At 54.1% G+C, this 24,797-nt stretch overlaps 1 protein-coding gene across 1 annotated transcript in view; it reads right to left on the bottom strand.

The window, feature by feature from the left end:
- Positions 1–24,797, bottom strand: part of SPTBN2 (spectrin beta, non-erythrocytic 2) — a 64,910-nt gene continuing 40,113 nt past the window's right edge. The window contains exons 16-35 of the mRNA XM_053277636.1: positions 23,086–23,288; positions 21,887–21,977; positions 21,146–21,292; positions 19,794–20,057; positions 18,483–18,707; positions 17,644–17,733; positions 16,312–16,584; positions 15,532–15,662; positions 15,220–15,424; positions 14,028–14,402; positions 12,448–12,692; positions 11,596–11,734; positions 9,963–10,047; positions 9,629–9,825; positions 8,166–8,314; positions 7,238–7,313; positions 5,720–5,958; positions 5,168–5,341; positions 3,745–3,787; positions 1–2,539 (exon numbers count right to left, since the gene is read on the bottom strand). Coding sequence (XP_053133611.1) covers positions 2,303–2,539; positions 3,745–3,787; positions 5,168–5,341; positions 5,720–5,958; positions 7,238–7,313; positions 8,166–8,314; positions 9,629–9,825; positions 9,963–10,047; positions 11,596–11,734; positions 12,448–12,692; positions 14,028–14,402; positions 15,220–15,424; positions 15,532–15,662; positions 16,312–16,584; positions 17,644–17,733; positions 18,483–18,707; positions 19,794–20,057; positions 21,146–21,292; positions 21,887–21,977; positions 23,086–23,288 — 3,588 coding nt within the window. The 3' untranslated portion in view covers positions 1–2,302. The remainder of the gene's footprint in view (positions 2,540–3,744; positions 3,788–5,167; positions 5,342–5,719; positions 5,959–7,237; positions 7,314–8,165; positions 8,315–9,628; positions 9,826–9,962; positions 10,048–11,595; positions 11,735–12,447; positions 12,693–14,027; positions 14,403–15,219; positions 15,425–15,531; positions 15,663–16,311; positions 16,585–17,643; positions 17,734–18,482; positions 18,708–19,793; positions 20,058–21,145; positions 21,293–21,886; positions 21,978–23,085; positions 23,289–24,797) is intronic.

Below are 24,797 nucleotides of genomic sequence, written 5' to 3'. Positions count from 1 at the left end.
TACACAGATTCTTTTTATTTCTGTCCAAAAAAAAAAAAAGTTGGAACAGATGCCACTGCAAACACGTGAATAATGTCTCCCACAAGCACAGAAATACCACCAGGACACCGCCAGGAGCAGAGGTCCTCGCTGGGCATGCTGGGAAGGCAGGAGCACCTCGTTTTTCGCCAGGCCCCCAGCCTCGGAAACAACTTCCCCGCCACCCCCTTTGCAATTACTCCTTCCACAGGGAAGCAGGCAGTTTCCGGGGTCTTGGGCCCTGCCTCCTTGGGTGGGCAAGGGACAGGAGAGGCATTCCTATCTTGGTATGGAGAGAGAGGGAGGATGGCAGGAAGGCACAGGTCAGAAACCGGATGGGGAAGGGAGAAGAGCAGGAACGCAGCACTGTGGGACACAGGATCCGCTCCTGCAGAGATGGGGCAGCTGAAGATCCCAGTGCGGCCAGCAAGGCTGACGGTGCAGCTTCCATTCCGACCAGCTGGCAAAGTGATGCCTCTTTTCCAACAGCCACCCTACGCTGTGCCAGCTCCTCCGAATACAGCTTTCAGAAGTAGAGTCTCCTGTGCCCTCTTCCCCAAAAGGCCCCAGAGTGTCGGCAATTCCAGGGCTTTCTCCACAAACTGTCTCTACCCGCTTTGAATTCCGGGGCTCTTGGAACAGAGGGCTGTTGGGCCCTCGCAGCTGGCAGGGTCACGCAGTCTTGGGCCCAGAGAGCCAAGAGTGGAACCTCCATGTTCAGAGGCAGGCTACCTCCGCGGACTGGATGCTGGGGCCTAACAGTAGGAGGTTCTCTTGCTCCATCATGCGCTGTTCGAGAGCTTCCCTGAGGCTGGACAAGACAAGACTACAGCTGGTCTCCCGCACTGTGGAACTTCCTGCTACTGTGTGCCTCAGAACAAACCAGGACTTGAGCCTTACTGGGCATGACTTTAAACACATGATTAAACCCAGTGTGTTCCCCCACCCTGCGCCCTATAGACAGCAGGCAAGCGGGGCAGACCAGACTGGGTAGGGAGCTTTTCGCCTACCTCCGGCCACCATCCTGATCCTCACTTGCTCTCTGTGCGGGTGCAGCTTAGGAGATCAAGGACGCCAGAGGCCAATCATGTGATCCAAGTCACAACTTTGTGTGGTCCAAAGGTGCTGTGGGGGGGGGTTAGGGGGGGCTGCGGAGGGAAGGCTAGGGCCCTTATTACATGGGCCAGTGGCAGAGTCCTGTGTGGAACGGCGGACTGGCCTGTAGCAGGGGAGTCGTGTTTGTGTGGGGCGTGTCTGTGTGTGTGGGGGGAGCATGCTTTTGTTTCTCTCCCCCCACATAATCCCTGCCCACCTCAGCCTGGTTCTAAGCTGGAAGTGGGGAGAAATGCAGTGGGGCGGGAAGGCCGCGTCCATGGCGTCCTTTTTTGCCGGGGGGGGGGGAACACCCTCTCCTCCTCAGTAGCAGCTCCATATTCTAAGGCAGGGCCTCCCAGCCTTGGGGACCCCTCAGGTGTTGTTAGACTACAACTCCCATCACCCCCAGCTGCAACGACCGGGAACCCCTGTCCTAAGGCACTGGGCGTGCCAGCGTGAGGTTCATTCAGGGCGAGTCCAGGACTGTCTCCGGGAAAACAGGCTCTCCCTCCAAGCCCACTTGGTCTCCCCGCCCCCCCCCTCCGCGAGGCCTGGCCCCTGCCTGCCACCCTTCTGTGCTGGAAATGGGGGCCGCTTCCCGATGGGAAGAAAGCCGGACCATCCTGGCAGCAGCAGGAAAGAGGAACGGGGCTGGGGAGAGGAGGCGGGAGCATTTCCCCGGCAAAAAGGAGATTTCTGGGGCACAGAAAGCGCCCTCCGCCCACACCAGCTGCTCCCCGCCCCACCGAGCTGTGCACACCTGCGCAGGGCCTCCTGGCCACCCCCAAAGACCAGCAGCCCCTGCACGGACAGAACAGCCAATGACAGCCCCCCCCCCACGCACACACCCCTGGCAACGCAGCTGCCCATCCGTTCACAACGCCCAGAGTTTGGCAACCCCTTCCGACACCCCCCCACACCCAATGCGCCCCCCCCCTGCAAATACGAGATGCTTTGACTGGGGTAGCATGGCTTCCTTTTTCTCCGGGGCAGGGGAAGAGGCATTCCTTAGAAGTTGGGAGACGCTTCATGCAATCCGTAGGACTGGGAAGAAAACAGAGCCGGGGTGGCCTCTGGCAGCGGCGCCGGGCCCAGCTCCCCCAGGTCCAAAGCCCCCCGCGCCCCTGGCCCTGGCCTCAGTTCGGTCCAGGCTCAGCGGCGGCAGCCCTCCTTCCCCACGGCTGGCCCCTTATTTGCTCTTCTTGAAAAAGCTGAAGCGCTTCTCGCGGTCTTTCTCCTTGGTCTCTTTGCTGCGCAGCGTGACGGGGCCTTCCGGGGCGCTGTTGGGGGAGACGGGAGGCAGGCTCAGGGCCCGCGTCATGCCTTTGCTGATGAGGGGCGCTTGATCCTCCGCGGGGGGGCCTTGTGGCGTCGGCGCGCAGGCCGCTGTGGTGTTGATGACTCGCATCCAGCTGCTCATCTCGGCCTGGAGGAAGAGTGGGGGAGAGCAGGCGGAGCATTGCTTAGGGGCAGAGGAAGCTGCCACGTGGAGTCAGACCCTTGGTCCATCTAAGGCAGTGCTGTCTGCTCTGACGGGCAGCAGCTCTCCAGAGTGCCAAACAGGGCTCTTTCCCAGCCCCACCTGGAGATGCTGCCAGGGACTGAGCCTGAGACCATTTGCATGCCAAGCAGATGCGCTACCACTGAGCTATAGATGCTGCTAATGAACATATAGTATGAAGCTACCATCAGTTAGCTATCCCCCACTAATTGAGCAAAGAGACACCCTTTTAAAGTGGCGATTGTCTTTATTAGTGGGGGGGGAGCAACTGGCCCTATCCTTCCCCAGCACTATTACTACTACTATTACTACTACTACATATATTTATATACCGCCCTTCAACCAAAGTTCTCAAAGCGGTTTACACAGAAAAATAAAACATACATAAATAAGATGCCCCCCTATCCTCAAACGGCTCACAATCTAAAAAGAAACATAAGGTTGACACCAGCAACAGAGCCACTAGAAGGATGCTGTACTGGGGCTGGACAGGGCCAGTTACTCTCCCCCTGCTAAATAAAGAGAATCACCACTTTTAAAAGGTGCCTCTTTGCTCAGTTAGCAGGGCTTAACAGCCTCCATGGCTGTTGCTGGTGTCTCTCTGATGTTTCATTTTTAGATTGTGGGCCCTTTGGGGACAGGGAGCTACTTTATTTATATATCTGTTAACCGCTTTGCTGAAAAGCAGTATATCAATATTTGCCACATTAGTATGCAGTCTACCGAGTCCATCTAGCTCAGCATCGTCTGCACTGACTGGCAGCAGCTCTCCAGAGTTTCAGGTAGGAATCTTTCCCAGTCCCACCTGGCGATGCTGCCAGGGATTGAACCGGGGACCTTCTGAATGCAAGGGAGGAGCTCTTCCTCTGAGCTACGGCCCTATCCCTTGCTTAAATTGGCAGGGGCTCACATCTGACGTGCATGGAGAGCTAAGCCCTCTGAGCATGGGTAGAGTGCATTCTCCTCCTCCTCCTCCTCACTCTGGCAAGGCGGTGGGGAGTAAGGCCTTCCAGTGGGAGGCTTCTGCAACCTTTTCCACTCATCTTCAGGGTTGTCCCGCTGGGATGAGGGGTGAAGGTGACTGGGAAAGCACACTAGAAGCAGGACTGGCCGGTCCAAGATCTACTCACCTCATCCTTAGCTTGGAATAAATATTCTTTGCCATCTGTGAGCCTGCAGAGGGAGGGAAAAGAGAAGGCAAGAATCAGCCCCGATGCCTGGCTGGAGGATCCTCCTTCAGCCCCTAAATCTCTCCGCCGAAAGGGGCTGGCTGTCACGGCAGTTTGGTAACAAGAGGAGGCGGAAATGTACACCTTTTCTCTGTGCAAAGCACACAAAATGAACCCCCTTCTGTTGCCATCTCCCTTGTGTCCCTATCGAGTGCAGCACTTGATTTTTCAAGCGCAGGCCACTCTGGCAAAAAGGACGTCCAGGTGGGAGCCCTTTCCCACGGCGCTGACCTCCACGCAGTCCCGTGGAGAGAGATGGAGCCAGTGCTCTCTGTAACAGGGGATTCCCTGACTGCCACTTCCAGCATCCCCAGGAAATGGCCTTTGGCTGAGGATGCTGGGAGCTGGGGTCAGCAACGTCTGGGAATCCCTGTCATGGGGGGAACGGGACCTGACGCTTCCCAGCACTCCGTGGACGCCTTCCAAGATGGCGCCGGGGCTCAAGAGGGCTCCGTTTCCCTTAAGAGGAGCCCCCAGAGCTGGGCAAAGCCCAGGAAAATGGTCAACCCTGCATGGTACCAAGCGGGCTGTGCAGAGTATTCAGCTTTGGCCAACGCTTCACACAGGCCCAGTAAACAATCAGTCAGGGAGCCCACACTTAGGGTGGATGGGGGCCACCACTGACCCCCAGGCCCAACATGGATCTAGATGGGAAGCTGCTTGGGGCAGGGACTTGTTCTCTCATTCTGTGCAAAGCCCTGCTGTTTACCCCTGCTAACCCGGCAAGGAAGCACCTCTTAAGTGGCAGTTCTCTTCGATTTTGTAAGGGGAGAGCATCGGTCCCTATTTATCTCAACACAGTGTCTTTCCTAGTGGCTGTTTGCTGGCGTCTTCTTGCTTTTAGATGGTGAGCCCTTTGGGGACAAGAGCCATTCTTTTATTTCTTTTGCTGTGTAAACCGCTTTGGGAACTTTTTTTTTTTAACATTTTACATTATTTTTAACAATAAAAATAATATTTGTATTATATTATTTTTATATTTGTTTGGTTGTTTGTTTGACACATATACTGGTCTTAACTTGGTCTATACCGCCCAAATGATCTTGACTTTTAGCTTCTTCTACTTACTATATTAAGTAATTTTATCGAGATGCTTCATTATTTTGTAGGAGTAGATGGCTTGAACTGTTTGTCGTCTGTTTTGCTGTTATGCTGGTCAAAGCCAGCATAAAGACTATGCTATGCCGAACTGCCGTGCCCAAAATCCCTGAGGCAATGGTAACACGACCCTTTAGCAGGCTTGGGTCCCGCCTCTCCTGGGTAGCGCCGACATTCCCAGGGGAGGGGCACACCAGAGAAAGCCCTGCCAAAAGCCTGCCCCTACCCGAGCTTGAAGACGTGCTTGCGCTTCTTGTAGTCCAGAGCAACGCTGCACTGTGCTCCCTGCAAGCTGACGGGCACCTCTCCGTGGTAGGGGATGCCATTGCTGGCGTTCTTGTTGTCCTTGTAGAAGCCCAGACTGCCCTTCCGCACGATGCAGTAGATGTTCTGCCATGACCTGGGCGAGAAGGGAATGGTGAGGGTCTCTCATCGGCACACAGGAAGCTGCCATATACAGAGTCCGACCATTGGTCCAGCTAACTTAGTATTGTCTACCCAGACTGGCAGCGGCTTCTCCAAGGTTGCAGGCAGGAGTCTCTCTCAGCCCGATCTTGGAGATGCTGCCAGGGAGGAAACTTGGGACCTTCTGCATGCCAGCAGGCAGGGGCTCTTCCCAGAGCGGCCCCAACTCATAAGAGAAATATTGTATAATGCTCCACCTTACACACCCACACAACACACACGCAGAGCAACGTGATTTACAAACATGCCGACAGTTGGGAGGGGCGAGGGGGAAGAGTCAGTCACAGAAGATCCACACGGGCACACATGTCACCTGTTCGCTGCCTTTTTGCCGTGAGATTCCATTTCCTGCTTCCGATACAGCATCCCTTCCATCTGCTCCGGGGCCGAAGAGTCCGGCGTCCGTAGAGGCAGTGTGGCGGACTGGGTGGAGTCGGTGCTGAGGGCAGGCGGTTTGGACTGGAGCTTGGGTGACGGAGACGGACTGGGCTCCTTCCCTTTGGACCCCGAGTCTAGCCGCGACCCGTTGACCTGACCAGATGTCTCGGAAATCTGCAGAAAGTGGGGTGGGCTTAGCAGCTCCCTGATAAGCTTCTGCTTGATACCCCGCACCCCCCACAACCCGGGTACTGCGCACGCTCATCACCTTCCGTAGACATCCGGTGTCTCCATTGTGGTCCACTAAAGGATCAGGAAGGACACCTTTTTCCTCCATCTATTATTTTTTTCCCCTATAGAGTCATCACTGTATATATAGCTTAATGCTATTAATTGTTATTGTTTGTCAATCTGGTCTGTGACAGCAATAAACTTACTTACTGTATATATAGTGCTTACAGAATAACATTGATGGGCAGTGTAGTGTAGTGGTCAGAGTGCCGGGGAGATCCGAGTTCAAATCCCCATTCAGCCATGAACATCACGGGGTAACTCTGGGCCAGTCCCTTCTCCCTCAGCCTAACCTGCCTCATGGGGTGGTTGTGAGGATAAACATAACTATGGGCTCCCAGGAAGTTTAACACACCCGGCTTTTAGTTTGCATCTCCTCTGGAATGGAGGGTGTGCATTCACATATCGGCCAAATTTACACTGAAGTCCCTGTGAGGTATCAGGGAGCACTTCGCACACAATTTGGGTTTTTTTAAAATTGTGCATTAAGAGTGTAGCCTGATTTATATCCGGGGCTAAAAAATCAATTTTTTGCGGTGGTTTTGGGGGGCAACTTTGAACTTGCAGTAAAGTCTTGCAGAGGTAAATGCTGCTGTCTGGGAAAGCTCTTGGAAGAACACCAGGATAGAAACAAAAACAAACATGAAGGGAGTAGGGTGGGTGAGAGGGTAGATCCCTGCCCCAAGGAGCTTACAGTGCACATGTTGATAGTGGGAAGAAACAAAAGAAGTGGGAGAGCCAGAGGAAGAAGGGAGGTATGTCAGTAGAGGAAGCAAACGGATGTTCGGTTACAGGTGAGAACCAACAGGGCAACCAGAAATTTTTCAGAAAAGGTGAGATTAAGGAGAGAGGTGAAGGAAGAGACAGCTACATCACAAAAGTTTCAGGACGGGTGAAGGGCAGGAAGGGAGGAAAGGAGGTGTGGTTAAAAGATCCCGGATTCTCCTCCTTCCTCCGAGTCACGGGGGTCTTCCACAACCAGAGACAGGACCTCAAGGGAGTTAGAGGGATTTGGGACGACTGGCTGGCTTCTGCTCTAACTCCGGGTCTGACTTGATATCTCTTGCAACTTGGTGCGCCCACGATCCCACCCCGGGCCCTCCCAGCCAACCCGTTCTCTTTTCTCTCCTCCACCATTCTCCTCGCAAAATCCATGCCTCACCTGGGTAGACTCAGAATCGTGGTCGATCCCATTCAGAGACGGCAGCTCCAGCGACAGGTCTTGCTCCCCTGGAGTCCTGCAGAAGGCAGTGGGGCACGGAAGTCAGGACTGAAGTTCCAGGAGACCAAGATCAAGGGGGGGGGGGCCTGCTGTGAGACCCCCAACTGCCTCCTAGAGGAACGAATCCTCTCCTCCCATTTTGACAGGATTCCCCCTCCCCGCCATGGTCCTCCACCAAAGTTTTGCAGAGACAGCGCTTGGCTTCTTTCTCTACAGAACATAAGCCTGAGAGCATTTCTTTTACGATTCCTCCTTTATCACACTGCTATCTTCCTATTTACATAACACCACTTTGCCACATCTCTTTCTGCTAAACAACTGGATAGGTAGTGTAGCCTAACTGGGCAAAGAGGCACATTTTAATCTCTTATACTGAGCAGAGGGAGTGCCAGTGGGGCATAGTGGTTAGAGTGTTCGACGAGCACCAGGGAGGACCCGAGTTCAAGTTCTGGTTTGGCCATGCAACTCACTGGATGACTGTGGGCCAGTCCCTTATTTCTCAGCCTAGTCCACCTCACAGGGTTGTTGTGAGGATACACATAACCATGTACAGGGCTCCGTTGTGGAGGAGTCAAAAGTAAGTAAAAAATAAAGAAAAGACCGTCCCTAGCACAGGGTGGCAGTCTCTCCTTGGTGCTACTTTTCTATAACCCCTTTTAGCACCCCCCTTGGCAACAGGAACTATCTTATAAAATAAAATAAAAATAACATCATCCCTTTCACCACCACTCCCTTCTCTTCCCCATTCCCATGTTGTTCCCCGCTTGCTTTCTAAAGCAAATCCATCCCAGAGCTTTCCCCTCCATTGACTCTGCCTCCCAGTGAGTCTTCCCCCCGCCCCAGATTTTGGGAGGCCCCCAGTCCTCACCGGTTGTCGTGGCCATTCCTAGAGGCCTGCTGCCTCTCCAGGTTCTGAGTCAGGGCTATCATGGCTACCGGTTCTGGCGCAGGTGGCGTCGGAGGCCTCCGTTTCCGCGCTTCCTCCTGCTCACGCCGGCGACGTTCATTCTCCTCCAGCTGGTCGGGGAGAACAGAACCAAGAGGCGGCATTTACTTGTTAGTCCATGAGGCAGGGCCACAAATTTCGGCCATCATTACCAATGTCCCCTCGTCCACTCAGCTAATTCTAGATCCCGCTCAGGTTGAATCAGCCCCACTCTGAATGCACAGATACGGCCTTGATACTACCACACACTGATGAAATTAGAGAAAACACTGATCATTACCATTCTCAGGGGATGAATGCTCAGAGTAGTAAGGTCTGTGCCCCTAGAGATGGGACGGAGGCGGTCGCATCGCTGCACTGACAGTTTTCTCTGCATTCTCACGCCCTACCCTCAAACCATTAGGGTAAAATTGCAGTCATTTTTGCACCAAGGAAAAGGGTCAGGATTAGGGTGACAATGAACACGTCGTTGGACTCTCTCCACGGAAGTCATCTTTGGAAGACATTTACAATTCCTCCAGGAATTTACATTTACATTCCTCGGACAACCTCGATGAAATCGGACAGTGGCTTTTGTGTTTTTCAAACTTTTAGCTGCTTTTAAAACACCCTTGCACATTTGGCCCAATGGCCAATACCCAATGGTATTGGCCCAATGGCCAATACAAAAAAAAAAGCATGAGAACACCCTAGAAGCTGGAAACCTTATAAGCTTGGACAAAAAGCCATACTAACTAACTAACTAAATAAATAAATAAATAAATAACTAAATAAAAGCTAAAGGTTACATCTGGCTGGTGCAGATAAGCCCTTGGGACTCAACCATGGTGGTGATTATGTGCTTGCAAAAAATGGACTGGCGAAATTCCTGATAGCTAGGAGCTGAACCTCCATGTACAGAGGCAGTACAGCTGAGAAGATGAGACGCTGGGAGCAGGGAGGCCTGTTCTCTTTCACACCTTGCTCCCTCAACCCCAGAATGCAGGGCTCACAAGCACTGTCCTCTGCCACAGGAATCCCCAGGGTGTTATTGCCCACAACTCCTGGGGGACTCTGTTCCAGGGGGCAGTGGTCACACACGCTCCCCGAAGCATTTCTGCAGCTGCAAAGAGCACATTACATATGTGTAAGACACGTCCGTGTGCAAAACTGCATGTGCGTTGCTCGTTTAGTTTTTAGGATTGTTAATTTAATTAGTAGGCAGGCATTGCTGCTTGGTACAGGCGTCGCGAGACACCTGGAGGATGATGTGGACCCCGTGGCCGGATAAACGTCCCCATGAAGGAACAAAGAGCGTCATACGACAAGGACCAGGGCTGAGTGCCCAGCCACAGCAAGTCCCCAGGTTCTGCCCTGACATCCTGCGCCTCCCGCCATCCACGCACCGTGGTGAGTTTCTCCAGGGCAAGGAAACGCTCCTCCCAGGCTGCCGCCGACTTCTGGAACCCCTCGTGGCGCTTGATGAGGTTCTCCACTTCGTCCACGTTGCCGCCCAGTTCCGCCGAGCGCACGATCGGCTCCTGGCTGGAGAGCCAGGCTTCGGCCATGCTGGCATCCCGCCCGAACATCAGCACCTCCATGACTGCGGGGTGAAGAGGGGTGGGGTGTGAGAGATGCCCTGTTCCGACCCACAATGGCTCTCCAAGGAAGGACCCCAAGCCCGGCAGCCCCCTGGTGCTGCTCTCCAAGGCCACACCCCGTGACCCACTTCCATCTTACCGATCTGTAACCAGTCCATTTTTTCCCGCCATTTATCGTTGATCTCCCGGCGCCGGTCCTGCAGCTGGGTCAGCTTCTCTCCTATCTGAGCGCCGAAGGGGAGGCAAAAGGAAGAAGTCAGAATAAAGAGAATCCGCGCTGTACGGCAGCCACGCGTTTTGAATGGAGGGAACGGGCGTAATGCTGATCGGGGGAAACTTTCACTTCCAAACTTGTTTTCTTTCTTTTTTTTTTAAGTCATACCTGCCCCCCACTCTGTGCAACATCCAGCATTTCTATCAGGACCCTCTTCTTCTGGACTTCCCAGCTCCCCACAAACGAACGGTGAAAAATGCTTCCGTAACTTGTGAGGAAAGTGTCCATTATTTCAGGATATTCTTGTTCCACTAAACAGAATTTGGACCCCACTTCTCCCATTCCTCGGAATATCCAGGCATTCTGAGGACAACCCCTGCTAACTTGGCAAAGAGGCACCTTTTAACGTGGTGATTCTCTTTATTGAGCAGGGGGAGAGCAACCGGCCCTATCCACCCCCAGCACAGTACCTCCAGTGGCTGTTGCTGGTGTCTATCTCATATTTCTTTTTAGATTGTGAGCCCTTTGGGGACAGGGAGCCATCTTATTTATTTATTATTATTCTGTGTAAACCGCCCTGAGCAGTTTTTGGAAGGGCAGTATAGAAATCGGATGAATAAATAAACAAACAAACATCATTCAACATGCATCACATAGGTAGCTGCCTTATACCAAGTCAGACCATTGGTCCATCTAGCTCAGGAAAGTCTACTCTGACCAGCAGCAGTTCTCCAAGGTTTCAGGCAGGAGTCTTTTCCAACCTTACCTTGAGATGCTTTCTGGGACTGAATTTAGGACCTTGGGCATGCAAAAACAGATGCTCTACCACTGAGCTATGGATGTGGCTCGTGAACATAGGAAGCTGCCCCCGACTGAGTCAGAGCCTTGCTCCTCTACCTCAGTATTGTCTGCACAGACTGGCAGCAGCTCTCCTCAGACAGGGAGCTGGTCTCTCCCAGCCCTACTTGCAGATGCTGAGGACTGAACCGGGCTCTGCATGCAAAGCAATTGTCCTGCCACTGAGCACCCCCATAAAAACAGACATACAACCCTGCCTTTTACTGACCTTGGAACTATTGAGCTCAGTATTGTCTACACTAACTGGCAGCAGTCTTTCCCAGCCCTGCCGGGAGACCCTACCAAGGATCGTAGGAGACCCTACCGAGGACCTTTCACATGCCAAGCAGCTGAGCGATGGCCACGTCACCCCCACACTTTGCCTCTTTTCAGCATTATAGAAAGCCTGGTGCCTTCACTGAAAGATACTTTGTGTTTCCCTTCCTCTGCAATGAGAAGAGCAAGCCCCTGCAACCGTCCCCAGCTATGCACACGGAGAGGAAGGCTTTCTGAGTGCAAGCCTGAAGCCCTGAGGGCTGCATTCTTAAGTGCATTTTGAAGCCGACCGGTCTCTTTCCTCTCCCACTTTTCAACAGACCCATCCTTTCATTGCCGTTCAAATGTGGTTTTAGGGGGAGAAACGTTGCATCGCTAAAAAATGCAAAGGATAAGCCACTGGAAAGCAGCCCACTGCTGTACAGGCCAGCGGAGGCCTCCCCACCTTGTCAGAGGCATAGTGGCCCTTGGCCAGCAACTCATTGCCCGTGGCGACGCAGAGGTTGAAGCTGTCGGTCCGGGCCTCCACCTCGGCCTTGATGCTTTGGTGGTTCTTGATGACCAGGTCGGCGGCCGACACGTCCCTGCAGATAGTGGAGAGAGGCAAAACTGGCAGCAGGTTCTCCTCTGGGAACCCAGGGAAGCAGAGGAGGGCAGGCTGGTGGGGGAGAGGAGGGGGCGGGATGGCAAGGCACATACAAGGCGCAAGAGCCAGGCCTCCAACTGGCACATCTGAGGACAGACCGGTCAATAACACCTGGTCAATATATGGTCAATAACCCATAGGGGCCACAGAAATCACCATCAGTCAAGCAACTTTACTGGGAATTGCCTATATTTTGCAACGATATCTATAATAATAATAACAATACTGATAATAAAATTCAGCCATCCCAGGCCCTTGGGAAGAACTCGATGTCTGGATAAAACAAACCATTCAATAACCCCTGCTAAGTTGGCAAAGAGGCACCTTTTTAACGTGGTGATTCCCTTTATTTAGCAGGGGGAAAGTCGCTGGCCCTCTCCACCCCCAGCACACTATCCCTCCAGTGGCTGTTGCTGGTGTCTGTCTTATGTTTCTTTTTAGATTGTGGGCCCTTTGGGGACAGGGGTCCATCTTATTTATTTATTATTTCTCTGTGTAAATCACCCTGAGCCATTTTGGAAGGCCGGGATAGAAATTGAATGAATGAATGAATAAATAAATAAATAAACACACACCTGTCTGACTGTGTAAACAAGAAATGATACATAAAAGAATAACAACCTGGAGATGGCCGAGAACCCCTCCCTGTACCTGGGCTTCTCCTGGGCGTCGATCTGGAGGTTGACCCCGTCCATCCACAGCAGCAGGTCACGCACCATGTGGAAGAAGCGGAACTTGTCGACGGTATCCAGGAGCAGCTGCCGGCGGCCGCTGCTGCTGTTGAGAAGGTCGGACCAGGCCTCGCTCACCGACTGCTCGTGCCGCCGGATGTCGTCCGCCTTCTCGCCCGCGTAGGCCTTCTGCAGCCGGGCCGCGTCGTCCTGCACCTGCTTCACCTGTCAAGTCAAACGAGCCGTGAGTGGGTGAGGCTGGGCTGTCCTCCCGCAAGAACCTTCCGGGAGCTCCCGCCTCGCCCTCCAGCTCTGAGCTCGGCGGGGCAAAGGCGGTTCACATTTGTCTCCCCGTTCCCCCACCAAGGGCTCATCATCTGGGAAAGGAGAACAAAGTGATTTTAACCAGTTCTGCTTGGTCGATCCACCAGGCCCGACAGCTTGAATTGTGTCACTGGTGGGACTGCAAGTGCACTACCTTTCAGGGGTGAGCACAAGCCTGTTCAGCACTTCCTTTTTCATGCACTGTACAGGCTCGGACGCCGGCATCTGAGCCGGCTCAATGGGCCAGGAAGAGTACCTTTAAGATGCAGGTAAGGAGCTCCTTACCTGCTCGTCCCCACCCCACCTGAACTCGTTTTAGCTGCAGCTCCATGTGGCTGTTTTTAAAATGAGCCCCGCTGGGGAAAAGGCGGCGGGACAGGTAAGGAGCTCCTTACCTGCATCTTGAAGTTACCCCTCCCCGCCCTGCAAGGGAGAGCATGAACAGCTTGTGCACATCCCTACGACCTTTTACACTGGAAGATGCTGGGGGGACAGTTTTACATTTTGTGTCTGGATGTTTTAACTGAATACAAGCAAGCGATTGGAACTGTCATCCTTCCCAAGAGGTTCTCTCAGTGGTCAGATCAATAATTCCAAAATGGCACCATGCCCAAGAGAAGCACAAGATCTTTCTCAGACTTAAATTTACTATGACTCAAATTCACAATGTGTGGTTATCATTCAGCAAAATGAATACTGTCTGAAGATGAAATTTGACACATTTCAACACATAGGCACAGACACTATAAAATACACACACACAATCAGTCATAGATCGATAGAGATAGAGAGCTACATTAAAACACACACAAGCACATACACACACAAACACACACACTCTCTATATATAAACACACATTTATATATATGTGTGTGTGTGTGTGTGTGTGTGTATGTGTGTATATCTATAGATATATCACACATTCTCTCTCTCTTTATACACACACACATGCACGCACTGTGTGTGTGTGTGTGTATCACACAAATGTGACATGTTTAAAGTTCTGATGTGTTTTACATTGAAGAATGCAAAACATTAACATTGGCCTAATAAACCAAAGAGAGGCACTTTGCTTTATTAAACGGAAACCTTGTGGACTAGTAACTTTTGAGGGCTGATTTCCAAGCTGCAATTCTCTCCACCTCTCTCCCCTTCATGGCGCTGCTCCTAGGCGATCTCGCCTCTGCCGGCTAGCCCAAACCTGGAGACCGCACTAATGCATCCCCCAAGTGTACCTGGGTGCTGAGCGCCTGGATGTCATGCTCGTACGCGCTGTGCATCCGCTGCATGGCCTCGGCAGTGTTGAGGTCGCGCCCCACTTCATCAGGCAGCTGCTTCTGCTTGTTCTGCACCTGGCTGAGGGTCTCACGGGCGTCGTGGTAGAAGCGGTGCAGCTCATAGGAGGCTGCCAACATCTGGCTCCGGGTGTCGATGAGCTCCAGGAGGTCCGCCCAGGCCTCGTTGAGGCTGTCCTTCCACTCGGCAATGGTGGCATTCTCCGAGTGGCCGGCGGAGATCATCTCGTCGGCCAGCTGGTTGACGCCGTCCACCCGCTCCTGGCCGATGGTGCTGGTGTCGCGGGAGAATTCCCGGAACTTGTCCCGTAACATCTGGGGAAGGGGGAGCAGGCAAGGGTCAGGAAAGCTGGGGGCAAAACAGAGCAGAGCCCCCCCCACCCATGGGAGAAGCTTAGCCACAGAAGGAGAGAGAGCCCAGAGCTGCACATTCAGGCCCCTGGATATCGTTGGACTACAACTCCCACCATCCCCAGCGGCCAATAGTCAGGGATGATGGGAGTTGTAGTCCAACAGAGAATATTCCTGCTGGTGCCAGATACAATCCCCAGAAAGATATTACAAATACATTTGCCTCTGAAGGAGAGCGTTCATCGCTTGAAATGCATCCGGCAATACTGAACAATTCCTTAATCTATCCAGCCCCTTTGCGATTCCACCCCTGCCCCCGCCTTTTCCCTTTTCCCCCATATTGGGGCTGGGGCTCAGAGGCAGAACATCTGCTCTGCATGCAGGAGGCCCCCGTTGGAATCCCTGGCAGCATCTCCAGGTCGGGCTCAGACAGACTCCTGCCTGAAACTGTGGAGAGCTGCTGCCAGTCAGAGCTGACGGTACTGAGCAAGATGAATCTGGGATCTGACTCAGTAGGCAGCAGCTTCCCTTGCTGACAGGTGTGACGAAACGGGGGTTACTCTTATGCTTTCCTGGGATCTACCCTCAGGAGCGAGATGGCTCTGATCAAGCAACGGGACTCAAATGATGCAAACACCAGAGAAATGGCGAAAGCATGCCTATTTTGCGCAGCAGTGCAGAATGCCGACGGCAGAGCGTGAAATGCCACAGGGCGCCACATCCAGCCTTTAGGGAAAGGGATCCGGAGGGGGGTCTCCAAAGGCCCAGCGGGGAGACCCACCGTGACGTGCTCGTAGTCCTGCCCCAGCTCGTGGGAGGCAGCCACCACCTCCCGCTCGGAGATCCACTGCTCGAGGTCGTCCACCTCCCGCTTCAGCTGGCAGAGGCGGAGCTGTTCCTGCAGCTTGGCCCGGCGCTCCTCGGCCAGGTCCTTGAGGCTGGCGTAGAGCTTGTCCACTTGGCCCTGCCGGAGGTTGATCCGCTCGCTGTCGGAAAGGGGAGAAGGCGGGGCAGAGCGGGGGGAGAGACGTGAGCCACGGCTGCCGGGAAAGCAACTGGCCTTCAGGTCTGGGGGACGGGCGGGCCGGCTCACCTCTCCGGGTGCCCCTTGTTGACCATGTCACGGCTCTGGATGGAGAGCTGGTGGATGGTCTGGGCGTAGTCCTCCAGGGCCTGCTCCATCACAAGATGTTTCTTCACCATGGCCTGAGCAATCAGTTCGTCCTGGAGGTGGAGAGGGAGGGAGGGTGGGGTTAGGGACCATGTTCCAGGCAGGTAGCTCAAGGCCACGGGTGGGGATGTCCTCCAAGGCACACAGAAACGTATACAAGGCTCGCCATTGTTTCAAGGAAGAGTTGGGTAGCCAGAGTGGGCAGCTGGGGGGTTGTGGGGAGGCTGTCCCCTTAAATTTTTCTCTCTCTTAAAAAAAAATTTTTTTTTTTAAGTAGAAATGCTCCAGGACACAATCTCTGTGTCCCCACCCCACATCTTTTTGGGTGCCCCTCCTCCAAAAAGGTTCAGGGGGCTACAGGCCCAGGCTTGCAGCATGAATGAGCTACAGCAGGGATTCTCAACCAGATGTTACTGGACTTCCTCCCATAATCCCTAGCCCCAGTGGCCTTGAGTTGGGGATGATGGGAGTTGAAGTCCAATAACATCTGGGGACCCAACATTGAGAATCCCTGAGCTACAGACCCAGGCTTGTAGCGTCAGCCTGCGGCTGGGATTGGGGGAGCTGGGGCATGTGCAGAGTGCCTCTCACTTGCTGTCAAGCTGGCCCTTCCAGAGAGACCCCCGTGCCTCTTGCTTTGTTCAGGAACACGTGGCCCCACTGCGCATGCGCCCCCCCCTGCGCGCACACACACACGCGCACCTTGGCCTTCTCCTCAGAGATCATGTGCAGCTCCTGCTCGCCCATCCAGGCCTCCGCCTCGGCAGCGTCGAAGTAGAACTGCTGGGCCATCTGGGCCCGCTCCAGGCGCCCGTGCCGCTGCTCCACCTGGCTCTGCAGCTCCTGCCACATCTCCTGCAAGGCCTCCACGCGGCCCTGGAGCTCGGCCTCCAAGTCGCTGCACGGCAGCCGCTGCCACCGCCCCACGATGTCGTTGATGCGCGGCTGGTGGCCCTGGATCTCCTTCCGCAAGGTCTGGAAGAGGCAGGGAGGGCGTCAGCCTCGGCAGGAGAAAAAGCATTGGCAACAGCGGATGGCAGAAAGCCCGCCGGGTGGCCAAACCTAACTCCCAGAAGCCTTTGCTGCGCCCCTCGGGACTGACGGATACCCGGCCGCATTAAAAACTGCAACTTGCCGGTTCTATCCAAATAGGAGATGGCTCTGAATTTAAGACGACCACAAGTTAAGCACAAGTTATACTGTGTTTTCCTGAAAGGAAGATTCCCGCCTCCCACCATGAGGAGGCAGCCAATCCTGGGGCAACATTTATCTATTGATATCGATGCAAACCGCTTTGGGAACATTTGTCGAAAAGCAGTCTAGACATATTCGTATCATTATTTATTATTATTTATTTCTTCGATTTCTATACTGCCCTTCCAAAAATGGCTCCGGGTGGTTTACAGAGAGAAATAAGAAATAAATAAGATGGATCTCTGCCCCCGAAGGGCTCACAATCGAAAAAGAAACACAAGATACACACCAGCAACAGTCACTGGAGGTACTGTGCTGGGAGTGGATAGGGCCAGTTACTCTCCCCCCGCTAAACAGAGAATCACCACGTTAAAAGGCGGCTCTTTGCCATGTTAGCAGGGGTTAATCATTATTATTATTTATTATTAACTGTCCCAGATAATACGGTGTGTGTGTGTGTGTCTCTGTCTCTGTCTCTCTCTCGGGGGTAGGTTTACATGCCTACCCAGCACTGGTGCGAGGAAAGCTGGGTGGCTGCAGAGAATCTCGGGAGCGTCTTGGGGTGGGTGGGGAGAGTGATGCAAGGGAGGCTGGAAACGGGGGCAGGATGGTGGGGAAGAAGTGCAGGGATACCTGGGAGCCATAACCCCTCCCAGCGCTTCTCCCCTAAGAGCCAAGGAACTGTCCTGCGGGAGGCTTCCTTGTTGCATGAATAAATCAAAACATAAGCCAGGCCACCTGAGGTTGCCGGATGGTTGTCTAGAGAGGGCCCCAATGGCTGGTGGCTCTCCTCAGCCCCACCCTCTTCCCCTTCAGACCGCAGCCGGCAGCACGCCCTACCTGGTTTTTTTTGATCAGCAGCTGGACAGTGGAAAGGTCCTTGCCGTGGTCGGTGGAGATGGCCATGGGCATGCGCTCCTTCACCCACAACTGCGGACAAGAGAGGAGAAGGGGGCTGAGAGGGGGTCTCTTCCGCAGAGGGTGTCTCATGCCAGTGATATCCAGCGATGGCACAGAAGAGGGCGTTCTGCACCAGGAAGGCCACACTCAGTGGAAGGCGGGGAGGTTCCCCTGCTCTGCAGGAGACGGAGGAAGCAGCCCTTCTCTCTGCAGTAGACATCTGAAGGAGGGAGAGGACCCCACCGTGGCCACAGGCCCACAAGAAACAGGGCAGATGCTGGAGTTGCCCCCTCTCCCCACTGTCACTCTTGCCAAAGCGACCACACAAGCCTCTCCACGCGGAAGGCTGCAGAAGCAGAGGCTGGAAAAACTCCCGGGTTTTCTTGGTGAAACTAGAACCTAGACTTCTGCCACGCCTTGGTCACATGGACAGCTTGGGGGGGCGGGAAACGTGCAGGGAAGCCTCGTCCTTGTATAACAGTCCCCGGCTGCGTTGCTCACTCAGTTACTTCTAAAAGCCTGTCCATTAGAAAGATCCCTCAGTACAAAAAGGATCTGGAGCACATCAAGGCAAGGGTTCTCAAACTCGGGTGCCCAGATGTGGTTGGACTACAAGCCGCATCACCCCCCGTCGTTGTGACGGGGTGATAGGAACTGTAGTCCAACCCCACCTGGGCACCTGAGCTCGAACCATGCCTTAAGGTTGGCTAGAGTGAAACAACTGACTGATAGAAGCATGTCCCCCCACCCCGCTTCTTCCCCATCCTTCCCCCACTCACGATTTCATCCTCCAGGTCCCGGTTAAACTGGTGCTCCTCCTTCGAGGCCAGCAGCTTCTCGCAGCGCTCCCGCAGCGGCGCCCGCAGCTCCACAAACTTGTCCTCCACGGTCCGCAGCTTGCCGTCCACCTCCACCGTGTTGGAGTCCTCCTGGCTGAGAGCCAGCGCCTGGGCCTTGAGGCCGTCCACCTCCTTCTCCCGCACGTCCATCTGGTTCTCCAGCAGCTGGGACAAGAGAGGGGAGGAAGAGGGCGGTGGCAGGAGGTGTGGCAGCCCCAAGACCTGACAACTTAGCATCTCCAAACTGGGAGGGACCTCCGAGGTCTTCTGCTGCAGCATCTCTGATGGATGGCCACCCCAGCCTCGTTCGGAAACCTCCAGGGAAGGGGAGCCCAGCACTGCCCAAGGCCGGGTTTCCTAGTGAACACATCCTCTGGATGTAGGATGAACTCTTGTCCATCCTACAGTCATGGAGGGGCCCAGATGCAGGCAACCACTTCTCTCCAGCCCAAGCGTTCCTTCTACCACAGTGTTCTCCAATGATTCTTTCCACATTCTCTGCGGAAAGACCTCAACCTCTATAACAACGATCACAGGAACAGAGGAAGCTGCCATATACTGAGTAAGGCCATTGGTCCATCTAGCTCAGAATTGTCTACCCAGACTGGTAGTGGCTTCTCCAAGGCTGCAGGCAGGAGTATCTCTCAGCCCTACCTTGGAGATGCTGCCAGGGAGGGAACTGGGAACATTCTGCTTTCAAGCAGGCAGGTGCTCTTCCAAGAGCGGCCCCATCCCCTAAGGAATATCTCACAGTGCCCGTACATGCAGTCTCCCATCCAAATGCAAACCAGGGTGGACCCTGCTTAGCAAAGGGGACAATTCATGCTTGCTGCCACAAGACCAGCTCTCCCGCAATCCTGCTCGCACTACCCTCTTTTCGATCATGAGAACCAGTCTCATGTGTACATTAAATTCTCACCCATTCTCCCCCAGTTGACCTCTGCCGTCACTTCCCTAGGTTCCACAAGAAGCGGCTTCCTACAGAGTCAGACCGTTGGTCCAGCCAGCCCAGGACTGTCTACACTGACTGGCAGCGGCTCCCCAAGGTTTCAGGCAAGCGTCTCGCCCAGCCCAACACGCAGACGCTGGCGGGGTTGAACCCGGGGCCTTCTTCATGCAAACCACTGAGCAATGCCGCAATGCTAGCCAGCAACACACACCCCCGCCAGGAATGCGGGTGGAGAAAGGAGCCACAGAAGAGCCTAGAGAGAGGGGGCCAGCCGCCATCTCCCACTCCACCTACCAGCTCACCTGCTGTTTCTTGAGCAAGATGTTGACGCTGGTCAAGTCCTTGCCATAGTCGTCCGAGTGCAGCTGGGCCTGCAGGCCGCTCAGCCAGGCCTCCAGGGCGGAGCAGCTCTGGGTGAAGAGCTCGGCCCGGTTGGCGTCAAAAAGGCACTGGGCTTTGCTCTGGGTGCTCGACTCCAGCTCCTCCCAGAGCCGCTGCAGGCCATCCAGCTTGGCCCTCACCACGGGCTCCAGCTCCGGCTTCTCGGCCACCAGCTGCTCCCCCTCCTGCCAGACGGGAGAGACAGAGGCAACGCTGAACAGGGACCGTCTCGCCCGTGGCACCCGCGCACCAAGGCTCGGCCCGAGAATCTGAGCACGCGCAGAGTGCCGTTCTGTGCAGCCACAGCTGGCGTTGGTGGGAGGGGCTTCCAGGGCAGATGACGTCGCTTCCAGGGGACTGAAGCCTCAGCACAGGGCTTTATTTAAAAAGTGCAAACAGGGTGTGTGTGTGTGTGTGTGTGTGTGTGAATCCCTCCGAGGATGTTTCGGGAGGCCAGGAGACCTCCTGGGGCCAACCTCCCCTGCGTGCGCCTCGTCAGGTTTCTCCGACCCAGTGGGAGAGAACGCGGACAAAAAACCCCATCCCGGGGAATGTCCAGCTGGCCCCAGCAGGGATCGGAAGATTTGCCGCCAGATTGCAGTGCCATCTCACGAGGAAGGGACAGATCTCGTGAGATTTTGGCCAGCGATCTCACACACTGGGGAGATCTTGCGAGACTTGCCCTGACTGACGGGGGCGAAATAAGAAAGGACTGGCCAATGATGAGGGGCCAGTCCAGGAGGAGGGCCCGTGATGGAAGGAGCCCTGGGACCTTCCAATGGGGCCATGTGGTAGCTGGCCCTTGCTACCCGAGCAGAGTGTCACCTTTAAAAAGTGGTGATTCTTTTATATTTAGCGGTGGGGGAGTAACTGGCCCTATCCAGCCCCAGCACAGCACCCCTCCAGTGGCTGTTGCTGGTGTCTGTCTTGTGTTTCTTTTAGATTGTGAGCCCTTTGGGGACAGGAGACCATTTTATTCATGTTTATTTTTTTTTGTAAACCGCTTTGTCAACTTTGGTTGAAGAGTGGTATATAAATAATCGTCGTCGTCGTCGTCGTAGTAGTAGCAGCAGCAGCAGCAGCAGCAGCTGCTGCTCCAGCAGGAGGCTTGTGAATGCAACAAGCCTCGAAATGTGGGGTACTGCTCCATAGTGGCCACCAACGCTGAGGCTGTCTGGGCTGCACTGACATTCGCGGAGCAGAGGGGCTGACAGTGTGTGTGTGTGTGTGTGTGTGTGTGTGTGTAGGGATCCTGTGTCCAGGCGAGCCCCACCTTCTGGATCTTCTCCAGCCACCCCTTGTTGGAGGCCAGCTCTGCCATGAAGGCCTGGTGCTTCTGCCACTTGGTGTGGAGGTTCCGGGCTTCGTCATAGGACATGTCCTGAGCTGAGAGCATTTTCTCGTTGATCCACAAGGTCAGCTACGGGGAAAGGCAGGAGGAGAGCGTTATGGGGAGGGGACTCCCTAGGGCACTGGCTCTGGACTGTGGCTCCCCAGATACTGTCCGACTACAAGACTACAACTCCCATCACTTCACGGCCAGACGTTGTTGGGCTACAATCCCCATCACCCCCTGCCACAATGACTGGAGGAGGATGGGCGTTAGAGGCCGATAGCCTTTGAGAAACCCTGTCCTAGGAAGAGCCACTCACCTCTCCGCTCCACCCACAGCTGAAGCCACCTGCCCCACCCACTCACCTCCTGGCTCCACCCACAGCTGAAGCCACCTGCCCCACCCACTCACCTCCTGGCTCCACCCACAACTGAAGCCACCTGCCCCACCCACTCACCTCCTGGCTCCACCCACAACTGAAGCCACCTGCCCCACCCACTCACCTCCTAGCTCCACCCACAACTGAAGCCACCTGCCCCACCCACTCACCTCCTGGATCCACCCACAACTGAAGCCACCTGCCCTGCCCACTCACCTCTTGGCTCCACCCACAGCTGAAGCCTCCTGCCCCGCCCACTCACCATGCATCCACAACGGAGGCAACCTGCCCTGCCTACTCACCTCTTGGCAGTCTTGCAGGAAATGTTGCAGCTCCCGGTTGTCCCGGAGCCGGGCCAGCAGCTCTTGGGCCGCTTCCTGGTTCTTCCTGTGCCTGAAAGGGGGAGACAATATGGACAGGAGGCATTTAGAAGATGCAGCTAACACAAGGAAAGATCCCTGCTGGATCTGCCAAAGGCCCACCCAGGCCAGCCTCCTGCTTCATGCAGTGGCCAGCCAGGGGCACTCGGGAAGACTGAAAGTGTGTGTGGGGAACACCCCGTGTCTTAGTGTTCCCGAGGACCAGGGGTTGAGGGGCTTGCCACCTCCAGGTCTGATGGAAGTTTATGGCTACCAAGACTAGTAGCCACATATAGCTCTACTTGCCATGAATCTGTCTAATCCCCTTTCAAAACCACCTAGATTGGTGGCCACCAGCACCACATCTGGCGGTAGCAAACTCCAGAGCTTAACTGCACATCGTATAAAGAAGTGCCTCCTTTTGCCTGTCCTGAATCTCCCAGCATTTAGCTTCAATCCATCTGGATCTACTATCATGAGAGAGGAAGAAAAGCTTCTCCCTGTCCACTTGATCCACACTTTGCATAATTTTATATGCTTCTATCGTGTCTCCCCTTACCCGCCTTCTTTCTAAACTGAAAAGGCCCAAACACTGCAGTCTTTCCTCATGAGGGGGTTGCTCGAGCCCCCTGATCATGTCTTAAAACTCTCTAAACTCACAACCAAAACCCGGGTAGGAGGAGCATCCTAGGGATGTACACGAAATTTGCTCAAATAGATTTGAATCAAATTCAAAGCCAATGAATAGGCTGGAGATTCACTCGAATCAATTCAAATTTACCCAAAGTCGAATCGAATTCAGTTGAATTCGAATCGATTCGAGCGAATCTCCACTCTATTCAATAGTTTCGCATAAGAATTTATTCAAATTCGGTTTGAATTCAAATCAATTCGAGCGAATTTCGTGCACATCCCTGGAGCATCCAGCCAGGCTCCAAGCCCTGTTCACACTGACTCCAAGCCCCATTCGCACTTCCGAGAAACAGTCATGTGTCAGGAAAAACCGAACTAGAAGGACAGGAAAGTGATCGTGTGCTAGTACCAATCTGGGTAGGGCCTACATTGTGGCTGGGGATTATGGGAGTTCAACACCAGCTGGAGAGCCAAGGTAGCCCACCCCGCCCCTGAGTGACCCCGCTCACCTGCTGTCGATGGAGTTGACCTTCTCCTGGATCTTGTCAGAGTGGAGGCCGTCCTCCATGATCAGCTTCCGTCCCGAGTCCACCAGCCCCTTGATCTTCTCCCCGTTGGCTTCCATGGTGGTCATGAAATCCTCGTGTTTTTTAATGGCAGCCTCGGCAGCTTGGAGGGAGTTGGGCATGCTTGTATGTGTTAGCATGTACTCCTGCAAAAAGGAGGAATGATACCTGATGCCCTCATGCCAAGAAAGCATCAAAGAGCACCCAAGACAAGGAGATCTGAAAGGTGGTCAAGACCTACGGAAGTTGGGGCCAGTCACAAATTTGAGAGAAAACTCCCAAATTCCTAGGCCAGGTTGATATTTTCAGGACCCAGCATCACATTTTTAGATCCTGGGCACGAAAGGTAGGGAAGGCACGGATATTAGGTAGTGTATTGTCAGGGCTGCAGAAATCCACTAGTCTACTAGTCTGTGACGAGTGAAAAATAATGCCTGAAGAGTAAAAAAAGTCCTCATGAGCAATGTACCAACATTTCCTGACGAACAAAATATTTTGTTTGGCTGATAAACTGAGCCAGCGTTTCTTTACCCCTGCGTATTGAAGCCAGAAACTGAGAAAGGTGGGCAGATGAGGAGCTACACAGACGAGACAAAACGAGATTTCCCCCAAGCTGTCATGGCATTATAAACCCAAGCCACGATTCTCAAGAGGGAGGAGTTTTCTTCAATACCACATTTAGTGCCTATGTCGGGGTGTGTGTGTGTGTCTCAAAATGGGGTCCCCAGATATTGCTACAACTCTCATCATCCCTAGCTACAACGAAGGCCACTGAGAGTGATGGAAACTGTTGTCCAATGACAACGGGGGATTCAGGCTTGAGCAACGTTGGCTTACATGGTAACATGACAGATATATGGCCAAAATGTGGAAGGGCTGACCTAGACCCTGAGCTTCTCAGTGGATCTTACTCAGTTTTCTGGGTACAGTTTGTGCTAACCGTCAAGGAACAGAGGGCACCAGACTGTGGGCATCTTTGGCAGAGGCGTAACTAGGGAAAACGGCGCCCAGGGCAAGCACTGAAATGTCGCCCCCCCCACCGTGCCCCCCGCCCCCCCCAACATACTACATTATACTTAGGTTTTTCCTCACAAGCGCCCGCCGCCGCTGCCAAGCCAGGCCACTGACTGGCCACCAGGTGCCAGCAAAACAATGCGGGGGGGCGCAGGTGGCGCGTAAGGGACCGCTCGTGGGGAAGGGGGCACCGACGCGCTCCCTTGACTGCTGCAGCACTGCTGCACCGAGCAGGAAACATTTGTATTAACAATTTTTTAAAAAAAAATTGGTCATGAGGGCGCCCCCCACGTGACCAGAAAAGATGGCGCCCGGGGCATGTGCCCCCCCGCCCCCCCTATAGTTACGCCTCTGATCTTTGGCATCAGCCTGGTCCTCTTCTGTTGGTGAACTACAACTCCACTGTTGTACACCTCCACTGGTGAACTACAACTCCCATCATTCCCAGCCACAATGTGGCTGGGAATGAGTTGTAGTTCACCAACAGGTGAATGATGATGGGAATGATGGGAGTTGTATGGGAGTTGTAGTTCACCAACCCACCAATGACGGGAGTTGTAGTTCACCAACCCACCAATGACGGGAGTTGTAGTTCACCAACCCACCAATGACGGGAGTTGTAGTTCACCAACCCACCAATG

The sequence above is a fragment of the Hemicordylus capensis genome, chromosome 14 (assembly GCF_027244095.1).
Source record: "Hemicordylus capensis ecotype Gifberg chromosome 14, rHemCap1.1.pri, whole genome shotgun sequence".
Classification (NCBI taxonomy): Eukaryota; Metazoa; Chordata; class Lepidosauria; order Squamata; family Cordylidae; genus Hemicordylus; species Hemicordylus capensis.
Note: the sequence above shows the minus strand (reverse complement) of the source record. Positions and strands in the feature narration are given on the sequence as shown.